Source organism: Lutjanus erythropterus, chromosome 19 (assembly GCF_056507025.1).
Source record: "Lutjanus erythropterus isolate fLutEry1 chromosome 19, fLutEry1.hap2, whole genome shotgun sequence".
Lineage (NCBI taxonomy): Eukaryota > Metazoa > Chordata > Actinopteri > Lutjaniformes > Lutjanidae > Lutjanus > Lutjanus erythropterus.
This window is the reverse complement of record NC_139335.1, coordinates 22,090,221-22,108,436: the sequence shown is the minus strand read 5'-3', so window position 1 is coordinate 22,108,436 and position 18,216 is coordinate 22,090,221. Positions and strand designations below refer to the sequence as shown.

The 18,216-nt window shown below is 38.5% G+C and overlaps 1 protein-coding gene across 2 annotated transcripts; it reads left to right on the top strand.

Moving 5' to 3' along the window:
- Positions 1-62: 62 nt before the first annotated feature.
- On the top strand, positions 63-17,599 carry LOC146309804 (transmembrane protein 184B-like). 2 transcript variants are annotated; one of them, XM_084744780.1, is made up of 10 exons: positions 63-497; positions 4,260-4,493; positions 8,192-8,357; positions 9,928-10,018; positions 10,223-10,298; positions 11,177-11,268; positions 12,241-12,410; positions 12,945-13,139; positions 13,478-13,504; positions 14,375-17,599. In XM_084744780.1, the coding sequence occupies exons 2-10, from the start codon at positions 4,260-4,262 to the stop codon at positions 14,602-14,604; spliced, it is 1,281 nt and encodes a 426-aa protein (XP_084600906.1). In that variant the 5' UTR covers positions 63-497; the 3' UTR covers positions 14,605-17,599. The 2 variants fall into 2 exon arrangements, with proteins under 2 accessions (XP_084600906.1, XP_084600907.1); XM_084744781.1 differs by lacking the exon at positions 13,478-13,504.
- Positions 17,600-18,216: the final 617 nt, after the last annotated feature.

The following is an 18,216-nucleotide window of genomic DNA, read 5'->3' as shown; positions in this document are numbered from 1 at the left end:
AACAGCACATGCAGTAAAGTCCAGCCTATACAAAGTTACATCATGTTCAATGGAATAGACCCGGAGAAAGAGGAAAGCGTGACTGCGCATGCGTGGAGAGCGGAGTTTTTGCTGGCAGCTGCCTGCTGTTGGTACAGTGAACTGTCGATGGTGATGTGGATGAAATAACGGTGTCCACTTCAGCAGCTTTGGACAGGAAATGGCGAGATAAACCAGCTGTTTTTATAGACATTGTGGCGTAATACTGTAAAAGTCGCTTCTTAAAAGTCTGTTGTATTCGCCTGCTTTGTTTTTACTTTACGGGAGGAGAAGAAACGGTAAGCTAGCGCCAGGCTACCGTTAGGAAGGCTGGCTAATGTTGGCTAGCAGTGTCGTGTAAACGATAGCGCCTGGCCAATTAACTTTTTGTACTCCAAATGGTTTGCAGTCGACTTGAGATGATGAGCTAAACTGATGCTTTGATTGAAACCAGCGCAGATCAAACAACTGCAGAGGAGGTAAGTAAAGCAGCAGGATGGAGTCATGAGCACTGAACAACAGCTACCGTCCTTCAGTTTAGTGTGTTGTACTCAACTCGCAGAGTGTTGTAATACAATCAGAATCAGTAACACTGAGGTAAATTTTAACCTTGCTGGATTTCCTTTAAATATGATGTCATCGTTTTGTCTAAAGTGCAGCACGACTATGTGAATACTGTTTTGAAGGCTAAAACCTGTGAGACCTGCTCCGTGGGTCTTTGTGGCATTTGTTGTAGTTGTGGTCACTGCTAAGTAGCCCTGCGGTCTTCAGTGCCTCTGATTGAACACAACCTCAATGGCCGGATGCTTCACAGTATGTTTCAGACGGCTCATCTCGCCTTAGGACTTATGATGGCCTGTCACAAAGACTGCTGATTCGATTGAGGTCGAAGTACAATGCATGTTTTGAAACCTACCCGCGGGTGCAGTCAGCAGGATTGATGAGTTGCCTCTCTCTGGTCTGTGGCCCACTGGGAACCATCGAGCTTTGTTGTTATAGGTGCAGGCTAGTGCTCACTAGCTTACAATCATTCCTCCATATTAATTTTCCTCAGGTCATCTGTAGGTATTTTTATTTACTTTTTGTTAATATGACAATCATTCAGACTACTCTTCTTATTGCTAGGCAGAATGGCAAATAGATACCATGATAGATACTATCTGTTTGAATTAGATGGATTTTGTTGGTTTTGCTAAAGACCTTCCCTTCAGTATAAATATATATATATAGTACATCATATCTGTTTGGACACTGACATTAAGTCATTGAGTAATCTACTTGTTGATCACATTGAAATGCGTTGTTAATATGAAAGATCAAAGTGAACTGTTGGTTCTATCAGAAATCATTGTCAGAAGTTTTACTAAGTAAGTTATTTGTAATAAATAAGTTGAAATAATAAATGATAAAGCCCTTGATCACACCAGTTTAAAAATGTTGGCCAGTTTTTCCTGTATTGTCCTAAATTAGCTTTCCTCACAATTTGATAGTAACTGTAGTAGAGCTGCACCAATTAATTGATTTGTAAATTCATCACCAACTATTTTGATAATTGATTAAATGGTTGGAGTATTTTTTTCTGAAAAAAGTCAAAATTCTCTTATTTCTGCCTCTTAAATATATATATTCTGTTTTTTTTAGTTCTTAATAGTCCTTTACAGTAAAGTTTAGACCGTAAACTGATTTTGTTTGGGTTGGGGACAAAACAAGGCATTTGAGGATGTCATTATTTTTCACTGTTTTCTGACATTTTATAGACTAAACAACTAATCAAGAAAATAATTGACAGATTAATCAACAGTGAAAATAATCTTTAGTTGTAATGCTAAATTGTGGTAAATTGAAGCAATAAATTCCTCTGTGTGTCCTATACAGACCAAGAAAGCTTAGTTCTCCTGCTTGAGGAGCTGTGTTGGCAGTGCTTACATGTACCAGCATGCATTGTGCATAAGCTTCTGACACCCATGCCCCTTTCTGTCTTGTGTCACCACCCTATCCTATAGCTGTTACTTTATCAACCAAAACACAGCATTAGGTGACGAAAATACTCATATAGCATGCCCTCTGGCTACTCAGAGGTGGAGATTAGAAATCTGAGCTGATATAACCTGTTGTTTATCCTTATATCAGTGACATCACTGGATATAAGGAAGAACAACAGATGCTGCAGCAAGAGAACTCAGCTTTCTCAGTCAAGATATCAAACACTGAGGAATATATTGCTTCAACTGACTACTTTTACCATCAACACTCACTGGACATCCACATGAAATTTTCCCTTTAAACATATTCTTGTGTGTGTGTGAGACATGCTGATGTGTTCCTAGTTACTGCATTGCCACATGCTGATTGAGGCTTTTGCAAGCAGTATGAGTCATCCATGACCACACTGAGCACCAACCTATATTTAGCCAGTGCACACGGGGTTGGACAGTCATTATGAAATTAGTTTTCACTGTGAATGATTAGATTATCACCTTCCTGGAATCCACACCAAGACACTGACGTAGTTGGTGAGATGACAGGACTCAGAGATCTGCAGTGATTTGATCATGAGGGTGGTGGCGCACAGAGCATCTTTCTGGATGCTTTTGATGTTGCAAGCTCTGGTTTGGTCTGTCTTGTTTTCATTTGTCCAAATTGGTGCTGCATAATTATGCAATACACTGATACCACTTGTCTTATTTTTGCTTTTTGTATATCAGTATTTATGTTTTTAGTTGTGGGGAATTTCCAATTGATTTGATATATTCCCATTCTGCTGATGTGGCACAAATGCAGTCTAAATATTAGGACTGATACAAACCCAAAAAAGACAATTGAGTTGGTTTTGGAGTTTGACGTGCTGCATGTTTGTCTTAGTTTTTTGACAATGAGTGTTGAGAAAAACTAGTGACTATGTGACTATGATAATGAAAGGGACCCTTCGCCTCAAAATAAAAAGTACATATTTTTCCTCGTACCTGTACTGCTATTTAGCAATTTAGAATGTTTAGGTGTGAGTTGCCAAGTTTTGGAGATATTGGCTGTAGTGAAAAATGGGAAAAAAGTATATCTGTCTCCCGTCTTTCCCAGCTACAATGCTGGTGAGGAGGCCTGTAGGCCTAACAAAGATTTGCAAAATGGAAACAAGAACATCTTTATCCATTTTTGACAGTATACACTTGGACAAGGTTACATTATAATTTTACTCTTTTTCAGTTTTATGTCGTGAAACTCTTATTGCTGCATCTACCTGGCACACAGGCGTTTGTCTGTTCAGCCTGAACTTTGGTGCTGATTTGTGGGAAGGTGTTCCATTACGCTAAAGAAATATGTTCGTATTTAACGCCATTTCTAGTTACGCTACACTTTGCCCTGCTCCCAGCAAAGCACAGAGTAAAAGAAGGGGAGAAATTGGGTCAGCAGCCCTCAGCTCATTGCTGTCACACTGATTCGCTGTGTTTGAGTGAATCAGCCTCCCCTCCCCAATGTGTTGGCGTGTGTGGTTTTTACAGTCTTTATCAGCCTCTCCTCACCCACCTACCTTATGCCTCCCCTTTTTGCTCCCTCTGTTTTGATCTCGCTTCATCTGTCTGTCTATCCACACAATCTCTTTTGTACTGTAGATCCGTGCAGTGTCCTACTTTGCTCTGCTCTGTATCTTTTTCTGTTTAACATCAGCAGATGTTGGCTTCAGATTTAGGTCTTAGACTGTGTGGGCCTGTTGCGATACATTTACACATGTCAGTGTTTCATTCAGGCTCTGTAACCTGGAATGTGAAAAAGATGTGCAGTTGAGCTGCAAAATTAATCCAAATTTTATTGAAATTGCAGTAAGTGCAAGCTGCAGTGTTTTTGTAAGGGAAAAATGTGTGAGAAAACAGCATTATAATGAAGTACTGTAGTGCTGCAGAGATGTCCTGGCCCATAAATCTTGTTCCCCAAATGTAAGTTTGTTTACTACAGACCCCAACAAATGTCACATCATCCTGATTTTATTTTATTTTTTTAGTGAAATTATAAGTTGCAATACAAAAACTACCATTTTCACAAATCATGTATCATATCACAGTGACAATATCTGTCAGGAAAACTACAGTATGTTTATTTTTTTTGTAACACATTGTGCAACCCTACTGTGCAGCTGAGTGTTGCTGACCATATGCTACTACATTTAAAATGTACAGACTAAATTAGTTTGTATTATCTAAAGACCATCTTCATTGATTAAGTCTCATTGACATCCTTTTGTCGTCCAGATGAGTCAACTTTGGCGGCGAGACATCACCCTCTCAGAGAGGCTGGGGAATGACTCTCCTGTCGGCGTTGCCCCAGGGCCTCCAGCCACTGTGGCCCCACAAGGATCCAACTCCTCCTGGGTACCGGATACGCCAGTGGTCACACCAGAAGAGCCCTTTTTCCTCATGACCTCCACTGCCCAAACTATATCAGGCTTTTTTGTTTGGACAGCTCTTCTCATCACATGTCACCAGGTAAGGAGAGCCTGGCAGTTCGAGGTTGTAGATGATCTAGTGGTGAGAGGGTTGAAACTAAATGTGAAACTTAAAGATTTCATTTTCTGTCTCCACAACCATTTATTTTGTATGTGTACTGTCTAAGTACTGGTGAGAGGGTAAAATATATGATCCAGGAGGAAATAAGAATGATGATACTTTCATGAGTTTAAACTATATTTTTTCTGGAGCCATATGTCGTCTGACACTTAGTTGCAATGGTGCAATGCTGTTATTATTATTATCATTTCAAATGTGGCCTAAGTATCCCTATCTGCTAACACTCAGTATGTGTCGCTTTGGATAAGTGCAGCGCCCTAATCCAGGGTGCAAATAAGTGGTAGCATCTGCTTTCTTGCTAAGGAGCTAGGTTACTGGGATAAAACCTGAATCTATAATCAAGTCTATACACTGCTCTCCCTTTTTCTTTAACCGTCATGTATTAAAGGTAGGGTTGTTGAGTACAAACAGCCCCTTTCAGCAAAAGAAAAAAAAACACTACACACATTCACATCCAGGAGCATTTTTCCATGAGCCCCTGTTACTCTAAGGCTCTGTGTGTGCATGTTCACACACCAAACACATGGATTTAGAAAGTTTCACTCCCTGTGGGAAGAAGATGGCTTCAGCAACACTGCTTGTTGTACACTGGTTAAATGCTGAGCACTTACACTAGTTAACAGCTAATGACACAAAAATACAGTTTTTTACTAATCAATTTCTTATGAATGACAAAAGCTGGATTGACTATACCATTTTAATGATTTACCAAAAGAAAAAGTATGATTTTTTACCTAAGATCTGCTCAAGCCATCCCCCTGAGATAGTTACAAGCATAAAGCATTAATAACAAATGATATAAGGAGTGCCTTTTAAATGTGTGCCTATTATATATTGATTGTATATTTTTTTTTTTTTTTTTTTTTTTTTTTCGACATGTAACAATTGTTAATTGACTGACGTTGACTGTGCCGCTTTAAACACACACAATTTTTCCACTGCATGGAACCACTTGGCCCAATTCAACTCACATTTGGTACTCCTCTCAGTTTTGTTTTTCAGTCATGGTGGACACCAAATTAAACTGTCGTGACATCATCTTTAACGTGACACAAACACAGTAACAGTGGAGGGGTTCTTGGCTGGTGTTCTCGATTCTCTGCATGCAGCTGTTTGTCACAGTATGGAGACAAACTTTGTTTGAGAAAAGGTTGATTGCTGCAAGATAAAAGACTGCTGGAAAAAAAGGAGAGGGAAATCCTACTTCAAAGCACAGACGATGATATGACTCCTCCTTGTCATGCAAGTGTCAATTCTCTCTGATTAATCAGTGATCCACTGTCTACACTCTGAAAACCAAGCCTTTTAAGCGAGCTGAGCTGAGCCATGCAGTGGAAATGAGATATAGAGCAAGACCTCAGTGTGTGCTGCCTTAACCACTGCTTGTCTGTAGCCTGTATAAGGATGTACATTAGGTTTAGAAAATATTAATCAGGAGTAAATGATGTGAGGAAAATGAAAAAATGAGCAATGAGTTTTGAATGTTTTAGTTTGCTGTGTTATTGCAATTCAGAATAGTGCTGAAAATCTCTGTAGATTGGAGGTGTTGAGTGTTAGTGATGCAGATAACTGCAGTGCAGTGCATAAGTGCTCTTTGCCTTGTTTGTGTCAGTTCATTAGCCCTCATGTTACAGTGCAGTGTCCCTTGTATGTAAGTGAGATCTGTGGTATTACCGCTGTTCTTCAAATACACCGTTAAAGAAGATCCCTCTGTCACTCTGGCAACAGGTGCTCCTGGCTCAACTATGACATCAAAGAGCAGGGGATGGGTGTGAGAGTGTGTGTGCGTGTGTGTGTGTGTGTGCAGAGAGGGGGAGGAAGGTCACCTAGCAACAAGCCCTATGAGTGGAGTCTCGCTTGGTTTGTTGTCACCCACTGTTTGTTATTTTACCAAAGGTGTGTGTCTGTTTACAGGGCCGGAAAGGTGATAGGGGGGGCATTGTGTAAGTGGAACAGAGCCGGATGGAGCAGACAGAGGTGCCAGTGACACAGGCCCACCCTGTTCTTCCTGCTGTCTGGAGCACTCAATAGGAGTGATAAAAGCCCAGTATCAGTTACCCAAAACAAGCCTATGTGTCATTGCACACTGCACACACACCACACCTTTCAAACACACAGTACTCCAGTATACAGCCTAAGCAAATGTATACTGGCTGTATTCTGACCTGTACAGACAGCCTGATGAGAGCGCACATGCAGGTTTCATGAGGCAGCAATTATGCAGCTAACCCATTTATCCACCACATCATGGCTTGTGGTTTGACAATGAGGCTAATGAATCTTCCACTCAGTGTCTTTTTCTTTTTTTTAAATGTGACAAAAATGTGACGAAGATTGCTTTTTCAAACATTTACATCTATGGTATAACAGTTCTGAATGCACATGACCTAATTCTTGGGACATTGTGCATATTTCACACAGTTATAAATGTATATGATCTTATCTGCTATTCATTAACAGACACAAACGTTTTAGGAAGCTTTTACTGTGAATTTGCAGGTGTTCTCCTGTAAATATGTATGTGCAACCATGCCTGTGTTCCAGTGTATTTTCTTGTCTTCCTTTCCCACCATTGATGATTTAATCTCACTTTTAGCTTATGCAGTACTTGTACCATGAGTAACTCATGTGCAAATCCAGAGTTCAGATGATTCAGTATGATGCCATACAAAAAAAATGTTCCAGCTGCTCCCTTAGCAACTTATGAAAGGCTGATGTGTTAGACAATTCAAAAGTTAAAACCTGTGGTTGTTCTAATGCTGATGCACAAAATATGGTTGTACTTCAGTCAACATCCACACATATGGACACAATTATTACCAACTGAAACTGAGTGTGTGATGACTGATGTCAGTTTTAGGCTCCAAGAGTGACTCATTTGTGCACCAAATCTGTGACAGAATCATAAAAAGATTGATAGGAATCTGGGGATAGATGCTAATATTTTTAAGCCCCATGGGTCCTTAAGCCCCTAAGTGTGGTGGCCAAAGAACATTTTTGTCGACCCAATTGTCAACTTTTGTAAAAACAATACAGAAATGGCAATTCACAGAACTGTGACATTTTTCCCATTAATTGTGATGTGTGTGTCTGTGTGTTTTTTTTAAATTCTTTGTTTCCATTGAAAAATGAGCTAGCCTTCACAGCTAGTTGAGGAAACTGGTGGCACACCCCACAGTATATCATGTCCTTAGATGTTTCATATTCTAGACACTTAAACTCCTGCCTCCAGTCACTCCTAAATTTTTGTTGCATTTTGGTTTTCTCGTAGTTCACCTTATGTGTTTCTGGTGCTTCTGTAATGATCCCGTAAGCATTCTGAGTAAGCTTTAGTAAACCCAGATTACACTAGCCCCTAAATATCAGAAGCTAGTCAGTGACGATTGCTCTTTGCTATTTTTGTAGAGTGTTTGTTGAACTGTAACCTTGTATTGTGAGAAGTATGCAGATAAAACTTGCGGGCCACAAGGAAGCATCTACATGGCATCTGTGGTGACCACGGACCATAGGGCCATGGTTAATGTGGACCACTGGGAATAATATAAATTCTGCTGTAGAATGGACATTAGTACTTTATTTATTTGGTGACTCCACCTCTTTTCTTTATTTCTTTTTAGATCTACATGCACCTTCGTTACTACAGTTCTCCAAATGAACAGAGACACATAGTTCGGATCCTCTTCATTGTCCCCATCTATGCCTTCGACTCCTGGCTCAGCCTCCTTTTCTTCACCAACGAGGAGTATTATGTGTACTTTGACACAGTCCGAGACTGCTACGAAGGTGAGTGGATAGAAGAACACAGTGCAGTCTACTGGTACACTTGCATTTTCTGCTGCCGGCTGGATTATATGCTGCCATATTTGGCATTTATACAGCAGGCCAATGTTCACCACAGCGGTGGGACCGAGTGTTTTGTGTTCTAATGTGTCTTTTGACTCCCAGTAGGAATAAGGGTGTGAGAATTTATGTGTTGTGATACCTCAGTGGCAGATGGCCTTTGCAATGTCTTCATTTACAAAGGTTGCCATCTTTGTTCTCATGTCTCCATGGCCTCTCGGGATTGCAGGGGAGGGGGAAACCTGTTACCTAGCAACTGTATGAAAACGAGCAAATCCTTGTGAAGACTTTTAAAAGGCATCTCACTTGCGAGCAGATGAATCCTAAGCTTGTTCTTTATCTTACCAGCCTATAATGCATCTAATTCTCAGGGCGTTCATGCAGAGTTGAGGAATGAAACAAGCAACAAGTATGCATAAATAAAACATTAGAAATCTGTAAAAGCAACCAGTGTAGGTGGCTTCTTTAATTAGGTTGATTACATATCAGAGCTGACCAGTGGATAGAAAAGAAAGGGATTGGAGACACACCTGTGTAGCACCGGTGTAGCTTTGCATTTAGACCCATGATACTGTGGAAGAATACTGTTAATAAACATTAAAATCATATTCTAACTTGATGTTTTGTGTTAGTTATGTAAGACATTACATGAGTGACTATCCGAGCCTGAAATATGTGCAGCTTTCTTGTGTAAGATCTGTATTGTCTCTGTAAAGTCTTATTTGACACTATTGTGTGGCAGTGTGACCGTGAGCTTTCTTCAGTGTTTGCTTTCTACGCCTCCATAGGCGTCCCATTATCACACTGATCCATTTCTGCTCCCGGCACTAGAGCACTATAGCTTACAATTATACTTAGGCTTATACCTCACCCACAACATTAACCAGTCATTTCTAAGCCTGCTGATGGGATGACCCACCTTTCATCCCTGAAATGGCAAGCTCAGCCATTCTGAAACTGCATCAGCAAAACAAAACTGTAATTATGAGAGTTAAACACAGTGTTGACAACCAACTGACTGTTGCTTTGCCTATAGGCATCGGTATGTTTTTGGAGTAGGCCTGGGTGGTATCAGGTATATACGATGGTGTTTAGAAATTTTGAAGTTATGATTTTCTCCACTGAGATATCAGGAAGACCTGAAAAAACACCACCGAGGATTATTTAGGAGGCTGGTAGAAACAACCAAAACCATGTCTGATACAAAATGGGTCTCATTCTCCAACTGTTGTTAAGAATAAATTTGTTCCTAAAACCCACTTAAGTAGTTTTCACAAAGACTCTGGCATTCACTGATGTTTCTTGATTGGTGATGATATGATGTGTACTTTGAGGAAAAGTACACAAATCCTAACAAATGGGCAAGTCTATTTATCTGATACGTCAAGCACTCACTCCAGTTGCAGAATACAAATTATTTATAGTTGTTTATCGGAAACTGGGAATGATTTTACCAATGCCAGTGGTTATCCTGAAAAACAAGTTAAGTTTTTTTCTGTGTGACACTCTGCAGCCTTTGTCATCTACAACTTCCTGAGTCTGTGTTATGAGTATCTGGGAGGAGAGAGTGCCATTATGGCTGAGATCAGAGGAAAACCCATCGAGTAAGTCCTGTTTGCTCTCATCTTTCTATTTCTTTTTATTATTATTATTATTATTATTATTATTATGATTATTATTATTATTATTATTATTATTATTATTGTGTTCTCTTTCTGGTATGAATATTTACTTGTGTAATTTCATGTTAAAGTAGCCTATATACTTTACTACTTACCACTTCTGACCTGTATGAATGTTCACTTTAGGTCAAGCTGTGTGTATGGGACCTGTTGTCTGTGGGGCAAGACGTACTCCATTGGTTTCCTCAGGTTTTGCAAACAGGTACCAGTCAAAGTGTCTTATAGTTACATTTTAGTGTTGCGTTATATTGATAAACGCACAAATACTGTAGACTGATATTGTCATACCAGTGTTAATGCATGTTTTATCATGTAAAACAAATTCAATAAGATATTAATTTTAATATGGTACAAAAATGTTCTTGCAGAGAATTTAAACTTATTTTAATTACTTACTGTAGGAATCTGAACACAGTAACTGTCATGTCTTTTTAATGTGTTTACCACTGAGAATTTCTCCCTGTCACAAACTTCATACTTAGTTTAGAAAATTTGTAAATGGAATTTATGAGGACAACAAACTATAGTAGCAAAAAACAAATTTCTATTTGATTTTGAATTTGTTTAGAAAATAAGCTCTGAGGTGAACAAAAGTTTATGATGCTGACATGTTTTGTTGAGCAAGATAATCTTCACAAATTAACACTCCTTTTATGAGTTTGAAGCACAAATGCAATCCCAAGAAGTAAAAAACAAATGTCAAGCTACTGTATAAACAAACAATACCACAGTCATGTGACTTCAACTCTAGTGTTTGGCATGAGGACATTTAATGTTCCCACCAACCACTCTAATCTCCATTAGCCACTTGTTAACAACTGCCTTTTTTAAGACATGTAAAAGCTTCATAATTCATGAGTGTGGTATTTACTGATACATTTAATGTTGCAGAACAAAAAGTGAAAATCTCTTGGTGTTGACCACAGACCTTACTTTGGACATCTAACCAAAAAAACATTAAAAAACTTATTTCTTGGTTTTAGGACTTATTCCTGCAGCAATCTACTGACCTGGTTCTTCTCCAGCCATGTTTACTTCCCCTCCTCTAACTCTCTCTCTCTCTCACTCTTGCTTTCTCAGGCAACTCTCCAGTTCTGTGTGGTGAAACCGCTGATGGCAGTGATCACTGTCATTCTTCAGGCCTTTGGGAAATACAGAGACGGAGACTTCAAGTATGTTTCCACAACAACTTACCACACGTTCATTCACAGGATGGTCATCCTCCTGAGCAGTGATTTCTGACTCGAATGTCTGAACAGGAATGGTTGAACGTACTATCTGAATACATATAATTCACATCTGTAATGAGTGATCAGAAGATATAAATATGATCAAAATATATAAATTCAAGTCACTAGTTATCTCTTCTGTGTTGTTTTCAGGCCATTACTGTAGAATCTGTAATGGGAGCCAGTATTAAAAAAAACATCAAGCGAGCTGTACTATAGTCCAAATCTACATCTTTTGATGAACTTACAAATTTAATGACTCCATATTTATGTAAAAATATACTCACCCTTCACAAGAAAGAGCTGCATCTTCCCCAGAACTAAGACACCGCACCGGTCTGCATGAACAAGGATTAATTTTTAAGCCTTGTTAAATCATGGTTTAACTTTAAAAGTCTGGTGCAACACAATTTAAACTATTAAATGAAGAAAGACTGAAGTTAAACCTCTCTTATCACCTCAGTTAAGTTTGAGCTGTAAACCTATATTAAATTTATTTATTATTTTATTAAGTTTATTATATGCATTTTGTTATATAGATTATATTTATTTATATTACACTAAAATATTTAACTCCAGTTTAAAATGTGATCCAGTATTAGTTCTGCCAAAAAAAGTTAATCAAACAGTGTTGGCTAGCTAACTTTTCTTGCTAAATCTGGGTTTAGTCAATTTAAACCTGTTTAATTATAGCTTATCTTAGATCAAATTAATCGTGTTTGTGCAACCCAGTCTAAAGGGTTTTGAATAAAATTTGCAAACATAAAGTTTCCTTATGCAGCTTCAGGTTGATAATAAATCAGTTTCACCTTTTTGATGCGGCATTTTAATCCTTTTAATTCCTTTGTTTCTCCACTCAGACATTTGCTGTGTGTTTTATAGCTAAAATTCTTTTTTTCTGTTTCTGTCCTCCAGCGTGGCTAGTGGCTACCTGTATGTGACCATTATCTACAACATCTCTGTCAGTCTGTCGCTCTACGCTCTCTTCCTCTTCTACTTTGCCACACGTGAACTGCTTGTCCCGTACAACCCCGTGCTCAAGTTCTTCATGGTCAAGTCGGTCATCTTTCTCTCCTTTTGGCAAGGTAAGAAAACCACCGTCTGAGCTTGTTAACACACAGACACATACAAACCCTTTGTGCTAAGTCATTATTTTTTTCCTTCACAGTAAGGCAGTGGCTTACTGTCATCACAGTTTAGTTCCTAACTATTCACTAATGATGTTTGCACGGTTCATGTGCATGAACATGACCACATAGCTGGTTGATATTGAAACAAACATAATAGAGGAAAGAAAACCCATTTTAAATTATATTTCAGTGATCTCAAGCATTTTCATTTGAAATTTTGTAGTAGTTTGATTATATAAAGTCTAAAGTGGTGTGATTTCTCTGATGCTGAATCACACTGCCAGAAGTAAAATCAGATTTAAGTTCACATCAGCTTCCATCACCCTTTTGTGGATCATGACTGTTAATATGCCAGCTTTTGTACTTTTTGTAACAGGTCTTTGTTCATTTTCTGAGTCTCCAGCCAGCTTTTTAAAATGCACTCACTTTGTGCCTGTTCTCAGTTTACGATTTCTGTTTTCTCACTCTGTTTCTCTTTGTGTGATTCAGGGATGCTGCTGGCCATTCTGGAGAAGTGTGGAGCCATTCCTCAGATCAGCTCAGCTGACTTCTCTGTGGGCGAGGGAACAGTTGCTGCCGGTTACCAAAACTTCATCATCTGCATCGAGATGTTCTTTGCTGCTGTTGCTTTGCGCCATGCCTTTACTTACAAGGTTTACATGGATAAAAGACTGGACTCATATGGTAAGAGAAGTTTGTAATTCTGATGGGTTTGAGATTTGAGAAAATAAAGCAAAATGTCTAGAGAAAGAGAGCCTCTATGTTATAGTGTGTTTTGAAATGAGTCTCAATACAGACTGATTTCTGTTGTCTTACAGAACTGATCTGACTTTGTTCTTCATGTCCCAGCCTTTTTACTTTGATTCCTATCTTTGACACTCTCTTACTATATTGAGTCTTTCACTTTTCTTCTGCTTTGTTCTCTATTCCTTCATTTTCATCTTGACTTTCTTGTGTTCCTTTTCTCTCCTTGTCTCCCCTTGTCTCCTTTCTTCTCTCTTCTTCTCTGTGCTGCACTAAAGGCTCATTTCCAATCTATGGACAGTACGGTAGGTCTGATGTTAGCTGTGTTTCGTCTGTATCTACAACAGTTCTCTATGTTTACTCCCATTATAGTGTTGTTTGATTGCTTTTTTGTGTTTGATTGTGGTTTAATGTCCATTGTTTTATCATTTTCAGTTCAGCATAATTTTACTTTCTGCATTTAAAATCATGGCTGCAAGTGAACATATTGTCTTTTTATTTCTCCTGGCACAAAATTGTTTAGTCTATGGCCTTGTTCAGACTGTCAGCCCAAATCCATTTCCTGGCATATACAGATTGATGTTAATGAGTCTTTACAGCAAAAACACATGAAATGTGATTTTTGCTAATTGGATCCAAGCCCCATTTTGACATGTCTGAAATTCAGTTCCAATTTGATTTCTATAGGTTTGTCTTAGTCCAGCCTCCCAGGCAAAGTGTCTTATATGTCCCTTGCAAGGCAACACACAACGACACCGTCAAATCTGAATGATGGACCTGCATCAGATTTGACAGAGCGATTGCTTGGAGAGCTACACAATGGATCTCCATTTCTCATTCTTCTACATTGGAAGGCCGCATCACCAGCATACAAAGTTACTGACACCTACACCGTTACCAGAGCAACACATGCAATCCAATCTGGCCACTTGCAAGTAACAGTGTGGACAGTACACATCTTAAAAATATGATTTAAGAAAGAAATCTGGTTTCTGTGCAGTCTGATCAAAAGCCTAAGTTGCTACTCAGGCATTCCTTTTATCCTTCTTTCTCCCAACAGAAAAACAGTTTTTTTTATTCCATCCTGTTAGTTAAATTTTGCAAAATTTCATATCTTCCTTCCTGTATTCCTGTGTCTTTTTATTAATATTTTAACAATCCTACCCCACCTACAGGTCGCTGTGCCCCAATGAAGAGCATCTCCAGCAGCTTGAAGGAGACCATGAATCCAGGGGACATGGTCCAGGATGCAATCCACAACTTCTCCCCAGCTTATCAGCAGTACACCCAGCAGTCCACGCTGGAGCGAAGCGGGGGGCCACCCCTCTCCCGCAGCCACAGTAACCTCAGTACCCGCGGGGATAACGAAAAGACCCTGCTGCTCAGCTCTGATGACGAGTTCTGAGACCGAAACACACACTCTGAGGCTCACTTTACCCCTGTAGCCCATACTGAATTTCTATCAGCTATGTCAGACAAATCAGATCTTTTGTTGCTACCTAAACATGGAAGATCAGGTTGCGTTTTCTTCTTTTTTTTTCACATTTAGACAACAGTGAAAATATCTGATTCATGTCAGACTTATGGAAGGGACTGAGTGTCTTTACAAGGAGAACGAGGGAATAATTGGTACAGTAGGAAAAGAGGGAGCAAGAAGAGGATGGAGACGTTACAAATGTAGTTGTGGAGAAGAGGAATCGGGATGTTTAGACATTTGGTTTATTAACTGGTCAAGTTGTCAATTGTGTGGATGTTTTAGAGGCCATTACTGACAGAAATACCACATCTATATTCATCCATTGAATATAGATTGGTACAAATAACCATGCCTGCTATGCTGCACTTTAAACACCACAGCAAAAAAATATGGCAGTTACAAGGTGTATCCTAGAGCAAATAAGTGCCATCTTCATCTCAAACTCATGGCCTCCATCATCTTTTAGTTTTTATATCGATTCTCAGTACAGACTCCTCCTCACCCCTCTGCCAACTCTGCCTCTTAACAGAACATTGCCAAATAGAGGGAGCAGCACTCTGTGCTCCACTTAACAAGACACACTGTCTTAAGATTTTAGAATTGATTTCTAGTCAAGAAAAACTAAGGAGCCTTTGAATTGCCGGCTTCATTTTAATATATAAGAATTTAATCGCAAATATTTTTTTTATTTAAATATTGTTGTATGACTTTGAAGGTATAACTTGTTTAAAGACTAGTTTGTTGGAAAATTGTTATTCCAGAAATGTTCTAAATATTCTGTGTTTGTTTTCATTTTGTTGTGGGTTCATATGAACAAGTGACTCAAAAGATTAACTGTACGAGTCCAGCTGTCGGCCTGACTTGGGCTCCTCGTGCAACGTTACTGTTTGTGGAACACTGAGGGAACAGCTGTAGGAGAGATTTGTGTGTGGGAAGAGAGACTGATGGAAGGACAACACCCACACAGATTACAGATTACTGAAGAAGCAACACTTCCCTGCAGAGCGGGCCCAGCTATGATGTGCTGTGGATTGTAATCCCATAATTAAGGGCATTACACGTAGCACAGAACAGGCCTGACTGTGCTGGTATTGTTTTTAATGGCCTCACCACTATTGTAGTGAGTGAGGAGTGCAAACAAGGCTTTAAATCTGACTGGACTTAGACCTGAAATAAGGAATTATTTGGCATTAAAGGTTGGTGTAAAATGATAGAAAGTTCAGGCACTGTTGGGGAATATGTAAGGGATCATGTACAGTGAACAGGTCATTATTGTGAAATAAACCCTGACAGGGTGATACAGGTTTCTTTCACAATACCAACCTGCTTGCAGTACATAATCTCATGACATAGTTACTTACCCAAAAAATCTATAGTTTAACTCAAAATATTCATTTGAAAAATTATTTATGGATTTAAAAAGGGTTTTATTGCTCCTCCAGATTCTATGATCTCTAGCAGTGGTCTGTTTTCATAGTAATGATCTGCTATACAGAAATAACTAACCTTAAAATGCTCTAATTGACCAATCAGAATCAAGTATTTGTCCTGAATCACTCTGTCAGGGTTAATTTCACAATAATGACCTGCTCAGTGTACATTATACCTTACTTATTACAGGGCTTTGTTCTCTATAGCAGATCGTTGCTATGAATAACAGATTGATGCTTTGGGTGCAGTTCTGATCGTAGACTGTGGAGGACCATTAAATAATTTGAAAATTTATATTTTTGGTAAGTAACTGTGTGATAATTATGATAATGTACAGTGGGCAGGTCATTATTGTGAAATAAACCCCTTCAGGATGAGTTTATTTCACAATATTGACCCGCTTTTTTTACATTATCCCTTGCATAGCACACTATACCAGAAGACTGTGATGCATGGTAGAAAAAACCTGAAGTGACTCAAAGTCTTCAGGCCAGCCTTTCATCCTCTGGTTCCTGCTGTCTCATAAAAGACATAGGAATTGTTTTTAATTGTTCATACATTGTTGGCCAATGTTAAATATGCATTTAAGCAGAGCCAGTATGGAAGTTGCTTGTGGTCGTGATCGTAAATGTGTAAGGCCGGAGCACAGCTGCATAGAAGCTGAGTAGATCCTTTTGACAGGTGATGTTAGGCCCAGTGCTGCCTCTAAATGTGCGATCATCATTTTCCTCTTGTGGAGAGATTTTATAGACTGACTCAAGCCTATTGACTTCAGGTTAACAAACACAACATGTGAGTAAAGAATGTAGTCAGGATGAAGAAAGCAGCCAAGTTGATGTGCATCCTCAACAGAGCACAGTCAACGTCCTAATGAGAAAACCATGTTCACTTAGCAGAATAAGGAAAGTGTTTGTTGAATTGTTGCAAAGTTGGTTTCCAGCTGTGACTGCTAACACATATCCCTACTGACCACCTCCTACACACACACATCTCTTTTGTATCCGTCTTTCCACAGATCCGGCAGTGCTTCAGTTAAAGGCAAGGTTGGGTGAAACTGTCTTATTAATGCAGCATTAACTTAGTGGTATTTAAAAAGTGAAATTCACTGCCTTATACTCAAGCTATAAGCTATACTCAGATTCAAGCATCTTGATTCGAAACACTTTCAAATGATATGTTTTGATACTGTGTGATTTAAAAGCTGGATGGTAATCACAAAGCTGAATATATTAAATGAGGAAATATTATACCAGAAAGGAAAGAATGTTGTAAATAGATTTAAACTAGGCACTGCAAAACATTCATGATGATGACTGTAATGGCATTGCTTGGTATAGTGCTTTAGTTTAATATTTTAATTTTCATATATTCTCTGGTTTTATTTTTGTTGTATACTTTTTAATTTGTATATTGGTAATATTATCTCATGTTTTGATGCTATATTGGTTCCTATTGGTGTTGAAAAGGAAATAAAAGACAAATGCAAATGAGACATTTCTGCCAGGTTTGTATAAGCTTGTAGACATAATCATTACAACAATATTTCTTATTGTGTGACACTGTACGTAGATCTATGTTTATGAAATGAATACAAAAATAGCAAGAATCATCCACAGAAATAGAAATCCCTGTAGTCAGCTGTGGTAGAACTGCATTTAAGAAAGTCCTGCACTTATATTTACAGTTACAGCAAACAGTGACTGCAGGCATTTTGTAAACCTAAAATCTGCTTGTAACATATGATGAACATTTAAGTGTCAAACTAGTCAACACTATATGAAATAGTAAAGATCGCTTCCATCTTCATTTACTACATTAAAATGCTTTTTATATGTTAAAAGATCAATAACTGAAATAATCTAATAGTATAACAGGTGTCATTTGCCTGCAGAGTACTTTTGCATTTTATTTTAAGTTGTGTAGGACAAATAAAATGTAAATCCAATTATTTGCAAAAACATTTTCAGTGCATAATCACTTGAATGCAGTAGGTTCAAACTAATAAACTATTGTTTTTTATAAATATACACTCATTCTGAATTTGATGCCTGCATGTTTACATCACAACACCCAGTAAACATTTGGGAACTGAGGACACCAATTGTTTAA